Source organism: Aulonocara sp. 'chitande type north' Nkhata Bay, linkage group LG1 (genome assembly GCF_057382095.1).
Source record: "Aulonocara sp. 'chitande type north' Nkhata Bay isolate Kocher_YH1m ecotype deep benthic linkage group LG1, A_spYH_male_GT1.1, whole genome shotgun sequence".
In the NCBI taxonomy this organism is placed as follows: domain Eukaryota; kingdom Metazoa; phylum Chordata; class Actinopteri; order Cichliformes; family Cichlidae; genus Aulonocara; species Aulonocara sp. 'chitande type north' Nkhata Bay.
Window position 1 is genome coordinate 22,331,058 of NC_141344.1, and position 21,091 is coordinate 22,352,148.

A 21,091-nucleotide genomic window follows, 5' to 3' on the forward strand; every position below is an offset into this window, starting at 1 on the left:
TTACATGTACTTAAATTAATTAAATGTGCCAAAAGGGTACCACTTTAGGCAGAATTTGTTCCTTTGATTGTTGTTTAGGAATCAGGCACACAAGCCTAGAGAGACCAGTCATGCTGTGACAACCTTCAGTCACTGGGAAAGATGTGTACTGGTTAGCAAGGTGTTGCTGGCAATGTGCTATATGGGTGCTGTACCAAAAATCTTTCCTGTGATTGCTTTGGATGCTAGCAGATGGCCGTAGTTTGAATGGGGGATGCTGACTTAGTGAGACTGTAGGGAAACTTGAAAAATGTGACATAAACCATGTGCGTGTTCACTGTACAGACAGATACTTGTGCTACGTAACATACAATTAAAATATTACAGGCTCACTAACAAGAACCTGAGTGCAGCCTTGCGGACCATCTATTTGTACATAAAGCACTCAGATAATAATTTAAAAGATAATTCAATTTAAATGTGTCAAAAGGTACCAAAACAAACACCTTTGACAGGTTCAGTTCAGTGACCCCAATTATCTGAGGTGACAGCCAGCAGAGAGGTAAGAGCCTAGTCATCATCCACTTGTCAAAGACGCCCAAGTTCATAATCATACATATTTAAATATACTTTAAACAAGTGATGTAGTTATATCACTTGTTTATTCAATTCAGTTTTATTTATATAGTGCCAAATCACAGCAACAGTTGTCTCAAGGCACTTTACATTGTAAGGTACAGACCATACAATAAACTATATGAACCATACGTCACCATAGGTACCATACGTACCTATGCAATGGATAAAACATTTTGATTTCCACCATCATGATTGATCACTTCTAACATGAATCTTTGGGGGATTGACTCCCATGAACAGCTGAGGAAGTTTTTGGTTTCTTTTTTCAAAGCTTGTCAGTTGATTCTAAGTCAGTTTGCAAACAGAGGGACTGAAATCTTAAATTTCATTTCTACTTTACAATAACAGCTCAGATTTACCAGCAGTCTTCACAGCCTCACAGTGACACCATTTTAGTGCTTATATCATCTTATTTAGTGTTATTTTAATAACACTTTCATGTGCATTGAGTAACTCAAAGCATTGAACTTTTACTTGTTTATCTTACATCATCTTGCTGTTGTGTATGAAGCCATATCAGGTGTCAGGGCAAAATGTGGCCAAGCCAAGAGACAGTGATGCTCTGCAGTGGAGTGTTGAGTTACAGCAGGAGTGCAGCATCCACATCGCACTGGGACACGGCTATCCTGGTTTTGAGTCTTTTTTTGGATCATCGATAGGATGTTTACGTGGAAGACAGAGAAATCAAGGTATTCATACCACCAAAGGTATCCTGGGTAATTCAAAAGTGGCTCACCCAACACTATATCCATTAAATGAACTTAACCGACTTTCCAGACTTTTCCCACTGTAACCAGAGTTGTGTAATCTCTGACTCTCAGACTTGAATCGCTCTGCTTTGCCTTTTGCTTCTTCACATCTAAATTTCACACTTCCACTACAGAAAGACATAACTGATTTTCTTCATCACTCAAAAAGTGACAATTTGGCCTCTGGCAGGGTTTTTTTTTCTTTCTTTGGCTGTCGTTGAAGGGCATGTGAGTACAGGAAACTTCAAAAAGCGGTCTATAATAACAACTGGGGCAGTCCCTGTGAGCTGTACAGACACCACTCAGAGCAGGGAGAGACAGATGACAGGTGAATGATGACACGCATCAGCCATTCGGTGACTAATTTTCTGTGCTTACTCAGACGTAATAATCTGCCGCTGTATGCTCAGCTGATGTGGTCCATGTGTCTGCTCCTGCTGTCTGCTTATTGGTATGAAAGAGAGGCAGAGCAAGAGTGAGACAGGAGAGCAGTCCAAGGCTACAGATTTAATCTGGCTGCTGTGGTCATGTGATTAGTCGTGGCCAGGGGCCAGTGGATAGAGTAATTTATGGCAGTGGGGGGGGGGGATCAACACATTTGGATGGTTGCTGCTCCTGAGGGAAATCTCACTCTTAACCAAGCCACCATCCCTCTTTAACCCACCATAACATCACATCTGTGGCTGCCGGGCTTGGGGACAGTTAGCCTTGTTTTGTTTATCTGTGGCTATATAAGGAGGTGTAGTTTTATGTTTGAGGCCATAAAATGAGTACAGAAGAAGCTAAGTGAGACCCAGAGAATCTATTTTAAACATTTGGGGCTAATGGAGCCAGTAAATTGCATTTAATACCAGAGATTAAAGGGAATATTGACAGCCTGCTGAGGACTGTGCGTCAGTTTTCGCTGTCCTTTTTGGCTTAAAACCATATGACTGCTGTGGTGACCTCACCCTCCTTCAGACCACTGGCACGCTGGTGGGTGTATGTGTGTACATGTTAATTTAATCCTCTTCCCAACTCCAAGAACTGTAAATAAACATCAGAGGAGTTTCATGAGAGGCTGTGTTCAGTTTTTTGGGGTGAATTTTCTGTTTTCAGAGCTGCCAATATCAAGCAGTGCTGATAACAGCAGTTTCCTCCTGACCTTCCCCACCAGCTGCTCACCAGCTTGCTCCATCCAAAATTTACCTGCCTTTGCATTGGCTTGCTGGTCAAAGATAGAGTTTATATCTACATTTGCTTTTTTAGGGTGTATGGGCCGTCTCAAGGGGACTATGGTTTATACTCAGTCCTTCTCCCATCCTTCATTCTGTTTATTAGTCTGAACAAATATGTAAATACAGGGATAGGGACATGCTGTCTCCCCTCGTGGTGCAGCTTCATTATAAAATATGCAGGATGCAATCCAGCTTCATTGCCAAATTCTTTAATGGAAAGTGGTCCTGCCCAAGGGGTTCATGCAGAAGGAGTCTGTGAACTCTCTTTATGGTTACATTAGAGCTGGGCGATATGAGATTTTTTCATATCACGATATGTTTTTTTCATTTCAGGCGATAACGATATCTATCACGATATAAGCCAAATAACTATATTTGTAAGATTTAAATGTGCCGTTGCTCACAAGTAAAATGTGAAATAATCAGCAGCTTGTTTTTATTTAAATATTTATTTCCCATAATAAGTTCAACAGGGTAGATGTACTTAAGGAACATGAGACTTTTTCAGATAAATAAAGGCAAATATTGCAAACTACACAAAAGGCAGCCGCTAAAGCGTTTAAGTTTCAAAATAGAACAAACGAAACAGACTAAATTGTCAATTCCACTTAGAAATAAAGTATTAATTCTAAAAATAAATCTTAGTTTGTTTTACAGAAGAACAGACAAAACTGACTAACTTTTGTCAATATCAAATAAACTGAGAACTAAAAGGAAATTCTCAATCTCTCCTTGTTGTATAGCTTAGTTTTTCAAACAGTTTTAACAGTTACTTTAGTCTGACAAAAGCCGAATGACGAATTAGCTCTTCCAGTCAGAGACTGAGGCTACGTCCACACGTACACGGGTATTTTTGAAAACTGAGATTTTCCATTTTCGTTTTAAAAAATAATCCCGTCCACACATAAAGGCAGAAATGAAGGAAAACGCTGCTATGAACATGCCAAAGCAGCAGGTGGCGCTAGATTCCTAACCGTGCAGAAATGTTGGCCAATCAGAAGTCTAGAAGCCTCGGTGGGAAAAAGTAAACAAAGCTGCGGCATAGAAGCAGAACCGAGTCGTATGTGTGGAGGGACAGTAACTGTGTGTATATGTAAGCATTTAAACACTGCAGAGAGTAGAATTAACAGTAACAGTATTGTAGAAATTCATTTCACCGAAACAATAACGTGGCGCACAGTGTGACGCATGCACCAGTTTATTGTATTTCCAGACTTGCTTTCGGCACAATTTACAGTGCACGCTACTCTGTTTTTTGTCAGACTTGAAATAGCCGAAATACCTTCACACTACGGAACTTCTATGGCTCTTCCGTTCGACAATCTCTCCGGCGTTGGAACCATCATCTGTTTTCTCTTCGGTCACGCTCGGTTGATTTTTCTAGTCGGCACACTCATTTCCTCCATTACCCGCTGGCTGCTTCCCAAACAAACACACGTGCGGCTTGGCACTTGTGCTGTACGTAACAAGTCACGCGACGTGACGCTGCGGCTGTGATTGGTTCGGCTCTGCGCTACTTAATTTGGATTGGCTGACCTTTTTTTTTTTTTATTTTTTTTTTTTTAAAGAGGACAAGAGCGGCGAGGTCTATCGCGATAGCTTAATTTCTCTATCGAGTAAAAGTTATATCGCGATACATATCGTTATCGTTCTATCGCCCAGCTCTAGGTTACATCATAATCTAAATTATTCGACAGCCCTGAGAAATGCATTTCACTTGTTTGACAGATGTCACACACACGGGGAGTCATTCCCCCTTAGATCATGAGCGCACAGGCTCCTCTGAGTCCCCTCGTCCTTCAGGTCTCACTAAAGACTTGTGTTTACTGGGCATTTAAATTTGACACCGAATCAATCACTGAATTGATTATCATCTGTAGACACTCTGTGAACTATCAGCCCCTAAAGGGTAAGTAATTGTAACCTCAGCCTTGCATTTAGTATGGCTTGGCATTAGGAGGTATAGCATAGATGTTAAAAACAAAACACATTCGTAATCCATCATAATATCTACATTATAATGTCAACTATAATATTCTTTAATCTAGTTATTAAAATAAATTAGGAGGAGATATTTTTTTTTTTTGCTTATTACACTAATTTTGATTGTCCATTTTATTCAGTTGGAGCTGTGTGGTGGTTTAAGATGATCCAAGATTTGAATGCACAGCTCATACTTCCAAAAAACTGGAAACTGAGTAAAATGTCTAAAAAAAATAGCATAATGCAACAGTTTGCAAACGTTTTAAGCTCTATATTTAACGGAAAATATTACAAATACAACATGTTGTTGCTTTTTTTCCACTGTTTTATCACCTCTTCTGTGAAAAAACAAAAAAAGAACTTGGGAAGTGGAGAGAATAATACTGAAGCATTTAAAGCAAAATGTTTTCCTACTCCAGGCTGATGTACGAGGTTGGCTTTAATAGTGTAGAGCAGGAATGTCAAACACACGTTACCACATACGGCCCCCTTTGATCTTACGAGGGCGGGACCAGTGAAACACCCCTTTCTCTCAGAGTTACCAACTTTACACATTCGATCCCTGAAGTATTTTAATGAAAGAAAAAGACATACAATTTCAACAGTACATCCCATTTGTTCTACGTGATAAAGAAAAGTCTGTCAGCATGACTCATTGGGATTAAATGTGTAAAATGATAGAAAAAGTTCTGGTAGCTCATTGTGTAGACGGCCCTCTAATAATATTTTTTTAATGTAAACCCATTATCAAAAGCACAAATTTCTATAATAGACAGTGAAAAACAAACTTTTAGTCATTTAATTGTTTATCTATTACTTAATTTGGTGTAATATGAATGGCTGTGGGAGTGTGTCCAAAATGTATGTTCTCCTTCACATATTCCAGAGCCGCCCAGGGACCCATATTGGTGTCTTTGGTGGGCCAGTTTTGGCCCCTGGGCCTTATGATTGACAGCCCTGGTCTAAAGCATAATTTTTTGTATTTTTAATTTTACTGAACATTTTTTCAGTTGGTCAACAGACATGCTGTTTTAATACATGTAGAGCGGGGTCATTAGTAAACAACATCATTAGTAAATGTTGCGCCAGAACTTGTGTTAAGCTTTAATGGTGCCTTCACAGATTTGCAACTTACCTCTGCTTCATGGTCAGATGTGCCTCATAAAATCATGGATGCTGACTTTTGTACTCATTGGTCTCTCTGTCTTTAGTCTGGAAAATAGGAGCTCAGTGGTTTAAAAAAGCAAACATATTTTGACTTCTGCAATTGGAGGACAGTTTTTTTCCGACTTTGTGTGAAGCTCAGAAAAAGCAGCCTTTTTCCTGTATCATTTGTATTTATGTTTTTAGTCTTTATATAGGGGCAGGAATACAGGAATAGTTCTCCTTTGCAATACATGGTTTTGTTTCCATTCTTTATACTTAAAGGTCCAGGTTACCAAATCTGGTCTTATTAGGTTACTTACTTGCCTCCTGATTATTTAATTCCATATGAGCTGATTTGTTCCTCTCCACCTCCACTTTATGATATTTAAATCCTGCCCATGCTTTAATTCGGCCTAATGGACCAATCTCACAGAAAGCAAGATCGAAAACACACCTTTGTCTCAGTTTTACAGTTCTGGGATTTCTCTAAGAATCACTTAGACGAACCCCCCCAACACACACACACACACACACACACACACACACACACACACTAAAGCCATTACATAGCTTCCTCTCTCCTCCTCCTCCCTCCCTCCTCCTGTGTCACTCTCCTGCTCTCTCCCTCTCTGGCTGAACACACGCGCACTCTCTTTCCTACCTCGCAGACGCTTGGGTGCCGTCGCCGCTGCATCCTACCGCTCACTGTTGAACCGCCTCTTTCTCTCGACTCTTTTTCTCCACACAAACAAACCGGCATTTCACGGTTTGGCGGCCGGGGAAGTGTCCGCCATACGAGGCAAACCACAACAATGACCCGGTCCTGACTAAAATTGAATAGATTAGCCAATCTATTCTGAGCTCTAATGAGATTAGAGGGTCAGCGCGGGCATGGGTCGCGGCGGCGTGGCACTTTTCCTTGAACTCCTCCGGGAACGTCCTCCCTATCAGCGGTGTTTCCAGCGTGGAAATGGCGTTTTTGACACCGAGGATGCCACGGATGACGCGACAGGACAATAACAGACATTTGAATGCACGCTCACCTGTGCCGCTTTGGTGGCGCGCGGATTCCTAGAAGTAGCAGCACCAGCAGCAGTAGTTGTAGTTGTAGTAAAAGTAGCAGCAGAAGCGGCAGCAGGAGTTGCAGGAGAAGATGAAGTACCAGAAATATATAACGGTGATGCAGATGGCCATGGGAGTGACAGCCTCCAACAAAGACTGCCTCCCCGCGAAGAGACAGCTGTGGTGAGTATGGACAAAGAGGAGGAGGAGGTGCGCGCTTTGGTTCGGAGCGTGTGTTGGTGCGCGTGGAGCGTGGGGGAAAACAGGTTTGAAATGAGCCTCTGGGCTTTGTTGTCTTGTTTGAGAAGCTCCAGTCGCGCTTTTCTGCTATGTCTGCTGTGAAGTTGAAGCTCAGCAGCTGCTGGCGGAAGCGACTACCTCCATCCGCCTCTGTGTCGCTCTGCCTTCAACGACAGTTTGATGTGCGCGCCGGTGACATCGACACCCAGCAGGTATTTAGGCGGGGAGGAGGAGGAGAGGGGTGGACAGTGCGCGCTCGCCCCTTCTCTGTGTTCCTCCTGGTGGTCTCTGAGTGTTATGATCCGCTGGTGAGGCTTTCACGAAACAGAGCAAGTGGATTTACAGGAACAGCGAAACGACGCGGACACACACCGCTTTCTTCTTTCACCCGCACGCGCTCGGCGATTTCAGTTTTCCGAGCAGCTCTCTGGTCTCGCGTCTATTTCTGCGATAGTAAAAAAAAACAAAACCGCTCATCTCTTATTTAGCAGCTTCTTACCACCTGGATTTGTGTAGGAGCGGTGCTTGTGTTTAACTCTCATTGGCTGATCACGTCTCCGTGCGTTTCCATTTAAATATGTCCACCTAGTTTAATACACGTCCACGTTTGATACCATTTATCCGTTCCCTGGTGTTTCGGGATGAATCAGCAAAACGTAACAGGCAAAAGACTTCTAAAAAACATTTTTTTAGAAAGCTGTCTCTACATCTCACCTCTGTTGCAATTAATTCCCTATCGCTTTCCTTCTTTCCAAAAGTTCCCAGGTTGCTTTAATACTGTAAGATTTCTTTTTTGAAACAAAACGAAACAAAATCTATCTTCTCTGCTTCTGGCTTTCACAGCTACACGACAAGATGACAGCAAACCTAAGATATTTTGAAGGAATTATGTCAACATTTATAAACTCCAGATACATTTTTACATCACAAAACTATTAAAATTTACCTGAAAAAAAGTTTGATAATGCTGCACTGTGCTTCTCTTCAAAGATAATTTAAATATGATACCAATGACAAACTGACCTATTTCTTTGTGCACTCGATGAATTGATTAGTTGGTGTCAGGGAGCAAGATGCTACTGCCGTAACCTTAGCTGGCTTCTGACAACCTGTCAGAGGCTGTTATACTGTGATACACTGGGAATGTGGTTGCACTGTAGGGCATAATAAAGGAAACTGTGAAGAACGCTTCTTTTACTAATTGAAATAAGGAGCATTATAAAGAAGAAAAGGAACAAAAAAAGAAAACGTGACACAGCAGAGTAGTGTTCAGTCTAATTATAGGATCTTATCACAATGAGCAGATTCAGTCTTTCTTCTACTGTAATCCACGCAGATAACATTAAGCATGCAGCACAATCCTTACAGATTTGCACTGCTTTACACTGAGAAGAAAAACTCTGGTTCCTTGCGTAGGATGTGCAAGGCTTTGAGGGGGTCCATCTTACATGTGGGAGCAAATGGGTCCATTACTTTGAATCAGAAATGATCTCACATGGGAGAAAGGATAGGTTTTCTCCTCTCCAACCACTGTCAAATGTGTAGGACAGCGCACAGCGGCGACTTGGTTTTGACACTTCTCCCTTAAGAGAGGCGCGGTGGTATGTCCGGGGCCATCACATCACGGTGGGGGAAGGGACACGGCCATTGCCATTAAAAGTGGATTACTGTATCGCCTCCGACAGCCACTTTAACGGAGCGTAGCTGAGCCAGCGTGTAGCTGCAGTGTGTGTTTCATGGAGTCACCCTTGGATTCGCTTGCCTGCCATTTCCGTCTTTATTCAGTGAAGTCAGAGTCCAGAGTCAGTAGGCTCACGTGCACATAAGTAACTAAAATGTAAGGCCTGACTTTAGGTTGGAATACCGAAGCAATGACCCAAGTTTAGGTGATCAACGTGCATCATAGAAGTTTAATCCTGATGTGTTTCAACTGGTGATCTAATAGAAGTTGACGAGTCGTAGTTTCAACTTCAATCTGTTTTATTTAACTGCTTTCATATTTAGAAGTAGTTACTTTCTTAATTTCAGTCCTCCAGAGGGAAAAATGCATTGCTTTACATTCACCTTACTCTTTGACTTGTGCACAAGAAAGGAATTTAAACACCCAAAGAAGTCAGGCTGAACAGTTTGTATCTTCATAACTAAATGAAATGTCAGCGTCTTTTCAAAGGTTGAGTGAGTCGTCTGGTTTCCTTCCATTCATACCACAAGGTTGAGATTGCACAACGCAGGAATAAGCTGCTGCTGGAGGACCTAGCTCATATATGATTTATATCAGACTCACTTGCACTCAGGTAATGGGAGATGTTGTTCCTTAACGAGCGTAAGAACAGGAAGAGACTGGCCGTGATGTCGCGACCAGAGACCACGAAAATGTCTGAAATTCAGCGAGCTGCAGCGATAACATCCCAAATAACTGCTGCCAACATCAAGTAGACGTGTAGAGCGATTAACTAATCCCAGCATCAAGGTTGGACAGCGACTGCCTCCAGTACTGTCGTGGTTGCGACAGTACTGCAACTGGTTTGAGTAATTTTGACTGATGTATAATTATTTTGTATAATATTGAGATGACAAATATTTGTCAGGATTCTTCACTGATTTTAGTGGCAAAAATTGTTTTATGTAAGTAGAACATGCAAAGATTTGTGTACATCTTCACGTATTATGAGATTATTAAAATATTAAAGGTAGGGTCTTTCACTCCATTCCTTGCACCTGCATGATGGATAATATTAATAGTAGCTGTGAGATCTCTTTATTTTACTCCTGCGACAGGTTTTGTCTCTTTGGAAAACAAAGTGTGTGAGGGGATAACACGTCTTTTGCACGGTGTGATTTTTTTTATCGACATGTGAGCATTGCACAATTTTTCTTTGACTTCATGCATTAATTATACTGCAGTTTTTGGTGTTTTATTTCAGACAGCTGAAGATGCTTTGTTGCTTTGCAGTGCAGACACACACCGCTCTTTGCAGATTTCCTTCACTTGCACTAAATCCAAAGTATTTCCAAACAACAGACGGTGATCTGCTTTGAGAAATTAGATTTTTGTCCCAAACATTTGATTGTTGTTGTATCTGTCTTTGAATGTAGTATTACTTACTAGTCCAGGTAACTTCACGGTATGTGGTGCAGAGAATGGTTGGTTACTTTGTAACCTTGGTTCTCCGAGTGAGAGACTCTCTCTCCAACTTCATGCTGGAGAACAAAATTGTTTAGTGTTACCTTTACAACTATAGCTTAGCGATCAACTGTTGATCACTGACAGATGGTATGTATGCGAGCCAGTCTCTTTACATGCAGAACGGCTTTCTCTCTGCAGAGGAAACAGGAGGAAAGAATTGAAATAAAACTTTTTTCCACAGTCATATAAGCAACAAATATGAAGAGGCGGCTACGCAGCGGCCCAAAACACTCGACCCCCAGCGATTAATAAACGACTCGAGGCCATCGATCACGCTTAAAGAGCAGCTAATTGTACTGACACAATAACAAATCACAAAATAATGAACTTTATGTACCTCAGCTGATTTACATCAGATGCTACATTTGCATTTCGCTGTTTTTGTCACTTTGTTTTGTACCTGCGGCAGGAAGAATGAGATTTAAATAATGTGGAAAACAACAGCAGCATCTCACGTGTTTGTGTTTATGAAGCGTGTGTATTTAAAGAGCTCATTAAGAGCTTGTTATGTTTGCATTCCTGTGTTGTAATTGGTCTTTCATGACACAGTAGACATAAGGGCTAACACTGAAAACAGGCGAGGGAAAACAAGCATAAAAGACACCAAGTTCAGAGTGGAGTACTGTTTTGCTCCAAGTGCCAGATCAATCGAGCTTTATCACTGGCTTTATTCTTAATTGAATTACGACCTTAATATCAGATTACTTGGTTAAGGTGGTTAGCTGTAGTAATCTGAGCATTGTCATTCTCTTCTTATAATAAGATAAACGCAGTGAACCTCGAGCCACAGTACAGCCCCCCACCACCACAGTACAAAACAAGCCAGCACGTTGTTATTAAACAAAACACATGGCGTCCTGTGATAGCCAGGACACTGTAATTACTTTGTGATCATCCACATATGACAATTAGCCCAATGACGACTGTCTAATTTGTAGGCAGCTTTCCATAATATGTGGGTGTATCGCTGTGTATTGTGTGCCAGATGCCTGCTCAGCTTCCCTCCACGGTCACAGCTCCGCCTGGTGTTCTCAGTCCACCTGCCTAATGATGCATAAAGTCAGCGTCTCCTCTTCCCCCCGCCCCGTGCCACGGACACATACATGCAGGCGCCTTCTCTGCCCTCTGATTTGCCTCTCCACACTTCCTCCCTCCTCCACATTTAACAACTCCTGTCTGCCTCCCCCCCCTGCTCTCCACTCCTAGTCCCACTCACGGAGTCTACGATGCATAATCTCACACAAACTGACAACGCCTTGCATTAGTTACCTCGGCGGGAGCCCAAGTTTATGGTGGCCCTGCCATGATAATCAGTACTTTTCTAAAAACAACATGCTGACATACTATTTTTTTCACACCTACACTCAGTAAGTCTGATCTTATAAACACGAGTCATGGCTTTAATCTTTGAACATACTACTCTTACTCTACAGCCTTCACGGCCCTCGTATAGTAAGTATGAGGGTTCACACACGTGTTTGTGTGTCTGAGTGTGTGTGAGTGAGTATTCAGTGTTTCTGTCCATTAGGAACTCGCATGTTCTTACTTTGGCAGAACGGTTGTAATCGCCTCTCAGATGGTTTATGCCACTAAAGGGAACAGATTACACAGGGTTTATTGACTCGTGGCTCACCCCCTTACCCCCTCCCACTCTCCGAGCATCCCGTGGGTGTGTGGTTGTTGCTGTCGCTGTGTGTGAGTGTGTTTGTTTGTGTCTGGGTTAGGCCCTTTAGTGATAACTTTTCTGGTCTCATTTAAATGCTGCTAACTGAGGAAAAACCGTTATTTTTTCGTAGTATTGGCTTTGTTGGATGTGGTCACAATGGGAAATGAGTTTATATATACGCTGCACTTTATTCAGATGTGTTTTTGCAGAAGGTCAATGCAGAAACGATGTCATCACATAACAGGTCTGTCTGAGCAACTTGGATTCAGTTGTTTACGAAACTGTCGACATCGTCTGCAGCACATGTAGCAACGTATCAGAGCTGAGCAGGTGGTGGCAACGCATATTTGTGTGTATAAAGGATGTATGGAGCTAATACAGAGTATGCCATTTAGTAGCTGTTTTAAAGCCTTGACCTTTTGGGCCATCTCAATGTTTGACTGATGAATATTAAAGCTTTCCTTATTTATTAGCATTTTGTATTGTAATGGGTATAAAAGTGTGGAAGATGAGTATTAGTTTGTATTAAATAAGACTTTAAATTAGTGCCAGAGGCCATAAATGCATCAACAAAGTGTTCACAAAGTTGATTTTTGAGGCTTTTTTTGGGTTGATGTTTTTTTCCCTCACAGAGATTTAGTATTTTTGAAATCAGAAGAGTTGCTTACCACTGGCCAATATAAATAATGCACATTTAAGGTTAATGATAATTAAATGACCCCCGATGAGCAAGCAATTAGCGACAGTGAGAGGGAAAAACTCCCTTGGAACAAGAAGAAACCTCTGACTGAACAGCCATGACCGACTGGTAGTGAGGGGAGGGAGACTAACTGAGATGAGCTGAATAAGAACATATGATGCACAAACTACTTTACACAGTAAACATAAAGCCAGTGTAATAAAGTCTTTATAACACAGTATGCTGGAAAATTCTTAAAAGACAAAACTCTGAAAAAGTAGCATTCATAACAGAACAGCAAGATGCAAGATGCATGTGTGGTTTCGTTTTTCTCTCCACGCAACTTGCCGTAGGTCACTGAAAAACTCAATTGATGATGTTATTGCTGCTGATTAGTTACTGAAATTTGTCTCTGCAGCTGCATCCTCCTTTTAACATAGTTGCAACCCAGCGCATGTCTGCGTTCATGTAATGTTGAGTCTAAATAGGCGTCTGGTAATCGCTGCTTAAAGAGCCTGCTGGCGGCAGTGATGCTAGCAGAAGCCTATCAGAGACTCATCGTCTCCAGTCAGAGTCAGGAATGACTTTAAGAATCTGTGAGTCACACGTTCGGGGCCTCTGGTGACTCCCGACTGTCACAGTGGCTCACTGGGGGGCCGACAAGATGGGATCCATCACTGCTGCCCCACAAACAGAGAAGGACACAGCAGAGGGATCCGAGTGGGGTTTTTTTAGGATGTTATATTTGTACACGGCCCTGCCTGTCAACATTTTTATTTTACGTAGTTGAATAGTCATTCAGCAGCACGAGGGAGTGATTTAAAACACTTATAAGACTGATTTGGGTTTCAAAGATCAGAGTGTAATGATTTAACAATATTGATGCATGCAAACAGAAAATTTTGTTTGAAAAGCTGGACAGATATGAGGATGCACACACTGAACGGCTGCTCATCTATCACCACTAAATAGCAACAAATGCCAGGTTTAATTAGTCACTTCCTTTGACGTAACCACCTCAGTGATAAGAGAGATCGTCTGACAGCGGATAGCTACTAAACATAGTGTTCAAAACAATTTAATATCAGTTGACAATAAGTTTGCTGAAAGAGCTGCAGTCGGTGGGTGAGGTGCTGATCATGCACACATTTGCACATGCAGAGTGGCCTGCAGCTTTCCAAACATGATGTATCAAGGGAGGTTCCCTGCTGAGACATCACTGCGTTTGACTGATGTCAAAGTTTAACGGCAAACAACTTCTAGCCAAAGTGTGAAGACTGCTTAGCTTGACCAAGCTATTTCAAATTGACACTGCACTTCCTTGGGTCTGCAGAAATACATCGTCCAAAGCAGTGAGTGGATTGGATTAATCGCACATACAGTCCTTTATTTATTAGACAGATGATATAATACCTGTAATCTGTGGAGAATGTGTAATGTTGTTTGATACTGCCTCAAAACAGGTTGATATGTGTCCTTACCCACAGGACCATCTTAGCGATGACACAATTCTCCTTATGATCTATTTCAGATTAAAAAAAATAAAAAATAACTCGTGCATAGAAACAGACCTAGCAATTAACTAGTTTATGACTACACAACAAATACAACCACACTGGGATAGTACTTAAAAGATTAACAGCTGTCAGTAAACATTAGATACTTGCTGACAGCTGTTAAACATTTTAAATGGCTTTGGTTTTCGGTCTTCTGTGAAACACATATGTTGGGAATAAGTGTGATCCTGCTTGCAGCCATGGGTGGTAATAGTGTCATGATAAAAGCATTAGTGTTCCACTGGTACAGGTTAATTTAATTTAAGAAAGTTTTATGTCCTTAAAGGTTGACTTTGACAGAATACTGAGGTAAAACAGGTTTTGGGTATATATGATGTGCAGATTCTGAGCAGAAGTAATTTATGATGCCTAAGCATGCAAAATCATTACTCAGTCCACATTAACTATATGCTGCATTTAAACAGTTTATCTTATTTTAGCATTTTCTTGCTAACGTTTGGTTTTACCGTGACTTGTCTTCACTACAGATTTATGCTCATACCTGCATGGTTCAGTACTGTGCAAAGGGATTGAGTTACCCCTAATTCCTTTATATTTTGCTAGGAAACTGGGAAATAGTCGATTTAGTTAAACGTGTTTATATAAAGAAGTATTGAAATATAGTATTGATGCAAAAACTGTTCAATTCTAATTGCTTTTCTTGGCATTTCTTTATTAAAAGAAAGCTCTTCTTTGGATGTTGGCTCCCATTTGTTCTGTTTTCAGTCAAGATGATCCCACACTGTTTCAGTAATGTTGAGACCTAGGTTCTGGGGAGGCCTATCCATTGTTCCATTGTGTGTGTTTTTTATCCACATGTGCTCTTACTGCATTATTTTGAAGGTGCTGCCAATCAGATGCCTTCCAGAAGCGATACTGTAGCATCCACTGTGGATGAAAATTGGATGGTGTCTCTGTCTCTGTGTTCATAATTTCATCACTTTTAACAAGATGCTCAACTCCACTGGCTTAAATATAGCCCCAAACCATAACAGTCTCCTCCTTAGACCTGCCACTGTTTTGTCCATTATTTTTTCAGTTTACTTAATTTTTTAAGGACAAACTGAAAACTGTGTTGAAGGTCCTCTCTTACATTTTCAGATTATAAATCTTTAGGAATCACCAAAAATACTATTTCATGTCTGTCAAACCTTGTTACCTTTAGCATATTTTGTATATTCAACTAAAGAAATCTGGTCTTTAAATCTGACGTCATTAGCCATTTCCGGGTCCAAACTCCGCTTCAGGTCCCAAAGTAAAACGAACACTGCAGCATCACTGAGAGTTAAAAACTGTCTAAATTCTTTCATTTTTAGTAAAATGATCAGCGTTCTGCTCTACCAGGTGTAACAATTAAGTTTAACACCCAGGCATCCATAAAAACAGAATTTATTAAATTTAACGGAGAAGTTACGTTAGCAGGAAGTTAGCTCGCTAGTTCCCACCTAAACATGATAAAGCATGTTCTGACTGAGGGATTTCTGAAAAATTAAAACGTACAGCTCTGCTATCACTTCCAACATAAATGAAGACAGAAAACTAAACAGCATTGACGCTTGTAAGGTTACTGAAGTTGGGCTAGCTGTTATATAATGATGTGCTACATGGTGGCTAGCTACAAAGCTATGGTTAGCATAATATAAACACAGTGAAGCTGAGGGATGAACGCTAACCTTTTTCCACTCAATAAAAGTTAGCATGAGGATTCCCAATGGTTAGGGACAAATGCAATCGCATGGCAGGATGCTGTAAACGGACCAAACTTCAGTCAGGAGAACAACTGAGATAATCCATTTGTTGTCCAATGTCCAATAAAACACCTTCAGAAGCCCACTTTAAAAAGTTACAAGAAAGTCTGGCTCCTTGACAGCAAAAGATAAATTAATGAGATGAAATTTAAAACATTTGTAGAGTTCTGTACAAGTGCTTTGAAGTTGTGTTTGTGTAATTTTGGAGCAGCACTTTTTGAAATCAGCCGCTGACCTTGCTGTCACCCTCCTCTCCGCAGGGGTCAGACAACACTCAGACATGACCGTTGTCTCGCCTTGTTTGATACATGTCTATATGACTAATCTGGTCCGTCCATCTGTCAGGCCTGTCTGGCCTAATCAGAGTCTTGATCCTGCTGCAGATTTTCATTCCCGCTCGTTTCTGCCCAGGTGGCTTTCAAATGGCTTACAGGCTCCAGCTTTCAAAGATGTTTCCTTTATTTCTTTTGCTTTTAGACACCCAGTTAGTCATATGTTTCATTCCTCTGTTTGGGGACATCAGTGGGGTTTTCTAGATCAAGTAGGATGTGTCATGTACCTCTTGTCGCCACTTGTCCCATGTAGCAGGAGGGGCACCCAAGAGCAAAGTGATGCATGTTCATCGGCCACCATCACTTCGAGCTGAACAGTCAGGCATTATGGAGCAGTCAGGGCGACCTCTGAGCCATATGCTGACTGTGTCCCTCTGTGCTTTGTCCCTTTGCATTATGGTCATTCTCCTTCCTTTTTTCCTTTGTCCTCTTTCCACCAACTCTGCCTCTCAGCACCATGTTCCTTTATGCTTTGCTCACCTGTCTCCTTTATTCCCTGGTTTCTCTTTTTGTTCTCAATTTATTTTCCTCACCTGTGCAATGGGAGCAAATGGTAAGTGTTTGTGTTTATATGGAAAGTAAAATGCTGGCTAGGTAAAAGCTTCTTTGAAAAGGTCTAGGAATATAAATGGAAAGAGAAAGTCACTGGAGCTATTTTGGACGCGCCGCTGCTGCCTGATGAGCTGGAAGATATGAACAAAGACAAATCCCAGGGTGGAGAGGCATCCCAGGACTCTATTTAACATTCTGGTTAGAGCACAGTCTATTGTTATTGGACATGAGCTAAAAACATAGATAAGGGTCAAAAATAGTAAGACACCTGCCTGTAGTTGTAGAAAGATCTGACACCAATGTTAACTTCTAAGTGCTCTCCAACTCCTCAGAGGAATTCTCCCAAAACTCAGACTTCACCTCGTTAACACAAATGAAGGAGGTTAGAGTTTAATTTAAAAATTGTCCTCTGCAAACATTTTTGAATAGTAAATGTTTAGATTCATATTCATCGCATAAAACAACAGTCAAAAAACAAACTACCTTGGCAACAGTTGGAAATTTTTCTAGTCTTCTGCTAACTAAATTTCATGGCAGGCCGTTGCTATAGTTGCTGCCACTCGGCAACATCATTGTTTGGTGTTTAGAGCTGGCAGCAGCAGCAGGGTGGTGGAATAAGTCTTATGACTCCCATAATTTCTTTTAAGATGTTTACTTAAATAAAATAAAAAAAAGGCCACAGTACTTGAGTCCATGAAAATGAAAATTTACCCAAGTGGGGAAGAAACAAAGGGAATAAACTGAGGGACAGAACAATAATACTCTAATGAAGGCATAATCCAGCAGTGGGCAACAAGCTGTTGAACAAAAGGGTAGAACAGAGTTCTCGATGGACATGAAACAAAATGAAAGTAAAGTGATCTTACCAAATAAAACAGGAAATAAAACTGCCTCACTTAGTATATCTGTCTCAAATAAAACACAGCTAGCTGTGCACATACTGGAAACAGAGATTTTAGTGTTGGATTGGGATTATCAGGCCAGCTGGAGTTGTTTTCCAGGCTCTGAACACAGCATGAACTGCTAAATACTGAAGCTCACAGTTTAACATGCTTCCACACCAAGAAAACCCACAACCCATGTAGACTTAGTGCCTGAAAGAAATCAGTTGGTAACTATATAATCACCAATGGCAACTGTATCGGCATTGACAGTGCACTCTTTTCTAACTTTTCTAACGTTGTGATCATGTGTAGTTTCTACTTAAAATTGTTTGGTGACTACTTTTATGTTATATAGCGAAAATGATATGTACAAGTGTACAGCTCTCCACATTCAGTGCTCCACCAGGTACATGTTCCTATACTTGGTAATGTCAGTGCACTTATGCAGAAGTATGAGATCATGTGTAGTTTCTACTAAGCCTACTGAATAGTTATTTTCTTGAGGGTGTTTGTTTCAAATGAAAGTTTGTCAAAAACTAACTTTTTTGCTTCTTTTGTTCTGCTGATGTTCTTCTGGTGTCCTAGCAACAATGGTGCCTGTATACAGTATTATTTGAGATACTATTATCTTTTTCATATCTAACTCTAAAGCTCTTCACACACCGAACACGTAACTTTGTGCAAATTTTATGAGCATTAAAAATACTTGTCAGACTCACCTGTTCTTAATGCATCCGCTCACACCAACCGCAGGCGGGATAATTTGGCAAGACAAAGTTGCAGCATTTATTCTTTTAGAATCAAGTTCAGTTTTTCAGATTTTCAAATGCATTCGGCAACAAGACACTCAAAACATGCCCTGGTGCTGAATATGCAAGGATATCTACAATGCAAAATAATACTATTTTACCTCAGACACACAGCTGGGTCCTGCCCCGGATCAGATGTGGTTAGGTCTATTAACAATACTGCCCCACTGACATCCTTAACCTTCCTGCCTTCTTGGGACCTTTTTGTGCCACTGCTATGTGTTAAATGGCTGCCATTTCCACTGTGTTCAGTGGAATATAACCAAACTTGCCACAGGATAGTTTTTACCTGTCAATGTTAATATTCCAGTGTGAATTCCTTAAATCAGCCTAAAATGGCTGAGCAGCAGAAATCCCCACACCCATCACCCTGGGGACCATTTTCTGCCCATTGACTTCCATTATAAACGCTATTTTTCAACCCCAAATTATCATCATATGATTTTATTTTTTCTTCTTTTCTTGGATGTCAATGAAGACTCAGGGCCTTGAAGTTTTAATTTTTAAATTGCAAAAAAAATGCAAAAAAAATAATGGCAGGTCAAAATGTATGTTGGTGCCAATCTTTGGTCCATCTAAAGGCCTACTTATAATGACAATCACATATTACTTCAACTGGTTTTTTGTGGAAATATTTAGTTTCGTTTTTTGGTTTTTGGGGCTTATAACACAGGGCGCTCATGTAATAACACTGGGATTTGAAGGGTTAAAACAACGAAAATATAATTAAAACTTTACATGAATATTTCAGGGAGAAGTAGTTTTACAAGGTTGGCTAATTTAAAGTGGAATAAAATATGGATATATGGTCTTTTTATGGCGTGGCTGAGAATGGTCCCTAGGGTGATGGGTGTGAGTTTTTTAAAGGATGGCAGGAGGGTTAAATATACACAATAGCGGTTGTGATATATCTTCAACTCCTGGATCAAAGCATGAAATTCTCCTTGCTGCTGCCTTCTCCTGAGAATTGGATTAACCCAGAATCTCAGTTTTTCCTTAATTTAAGCTTGCAGCTTTCAGAGAGCAGCATTTATAAGTCTGAGTAATACAAGGGCAATTTCCATCCTTTTCCAAAGAGCAGCTCTCATTGACAATAAACTTTTTACCTTGGTGTGCAGCATTATAGTATATTGTAGTGATGCAGCAGAAATAGTCAGAAATAAGTACAAAAGCAGGCTGGAAATTATAAGTAAAAGTATAAAAATAACTACTTAACACTCTAAGATGACAAAAAATAAAGTAACTTAACCTTGTAACTAGAGATGGCAGGATACCACTTTTTTATGTCCGATACCGATATCATAAATTTGGATATCTGCCAATACCAATATGAATCCGATATAGTGTTTTTTAATCAACAAAACTGTTTTTTTTAAATATCTTGCTGCATTTTGTATAAGTTCATACTCAAGTTTAAAACAACAACTACACTAAAGCTATTCTGTTATACCTGTATGCAAAAAAAAATATTTCATAGTTCAGCAATACTGATCAATCTAATAAACTTAAACCTACACCATCCTCCCTATTCTGGTATTTTAAAGAGTACTTAGCGTAAATATTAAGCAACCGAACTAAGAGGGTTCCAACTCCCAGCAACAACAAAAATAAATAAATAAAAAATAGGGAACCACCCCTCACACTCCACCTCATGATGCTTAATCGACGTAATCAACCTTAATTTGATGCAGTGTGAAAAAAAAATGCACAGAAATCAATTATTTTTCAATATATTAAAATATTAAATAGATTCAACATCTTTCTTCAACAAAATTGCAGACTGCACAGATGGTACCTTCCCAAAGGAAAAAGTACTATAGCTTACTAGGGTATATATATTAGACTTAATAGTTACTATATACAGTAATGGACTTCTATTTATTTTACATCAAATTAAAACTTTGGGTGTCAGATAATTATTCATTAAAAGCTAGACATTTTAAATGAGAATAAGAAAGAAAAGTATGTCTTTGTGCCCCCTTTTCCCTGTTAATGCCCTATCGGCCCCCCTGGCTAAACTTTGCTAGATCCGCCCCTGCACAGTTACCAGCGTCAGCTACATAAAAAAAGATCCTGGTGTAGAAAGTAATATTAAATAAATTCTAACAACAGCTTTTCAAGCTTAAACGTGCTGCTGTTGTTTATCCGCTGGTTTCCTCTTTCTGGTGCAAAGTGGGCCAAAAACAAACAAGACAGACGGACTCGCGACAGAAAAGCCGATCAGCTGATCATTAAGCAGTTTCATGATTGAAGTAGCAGCAGGAGAGGCAGTCGCTTGTTAAGCTTAACGCAGGAATGCTTTACAAACATTCAGAGATGGACTTACACACTTGCTTTACTTCTCTCGGGGATAACTTTGTCGGAGATGAAATGCCAGGTTGCTAGCGAAGCTCCAAATGCTATCCAGACCACCGACAGGTCCCGCATGCCACAGCCGCTCTATCACGTGATGCATACTGCTCCGACGTGCTAACGTTCTGAGGCGAGTTACGGCGTGTTGCAAGTTTTGTGAGGTGCTTTCGTGATATTTAATGGATCGGATTACATTTTTTATTTTTCTCCGAAATCCGATCCAGTAATTTAGGCCAGTATCGGACCGATACCGATACGTAATATCGGATCGGTCCATCTCTACTTGTAACTTGTCAAGAGCTGCAAAATGT

At 40.5% G+C, this 21,091-nt stretch overlaps 1 protein-coding gene across 11 annotated transcripts in view; it reads left to right on the forward strand.

Moving 5' to 3' along the window:
• The first annotated feature begins 6,388 nt into the window (after window positions 1-6,388).
• tjp1a (tight junction protein 1a) overlaps window positions 6,389-21,091 on the forward strand; it is a 106,235-nt gene continuing 91,532 nt past the window's right edge. For 8 of the 11 annotated variants that reach the window (XM_086288499.1, XM_086288534.1, XM_086288543.1 and 5 more), the window contains exon 1: window positions 6,390-6,958. In XM_086288499.1, coding sequence (XP_086144625.1) covers window positions 6,867-6,958 — 92 coding nt within the window. In that variant the 5' untranslated portion in view covers window positions 6,390-6,866. Of the gene's footprint in view, window positions 6,959-21,091 lie in introns of all 11 variants that reach the window. The other 3 variants (XM_086288593.1, XM_086288585.1, XM_086288507.1) reach the window with 2 other exon arrangements.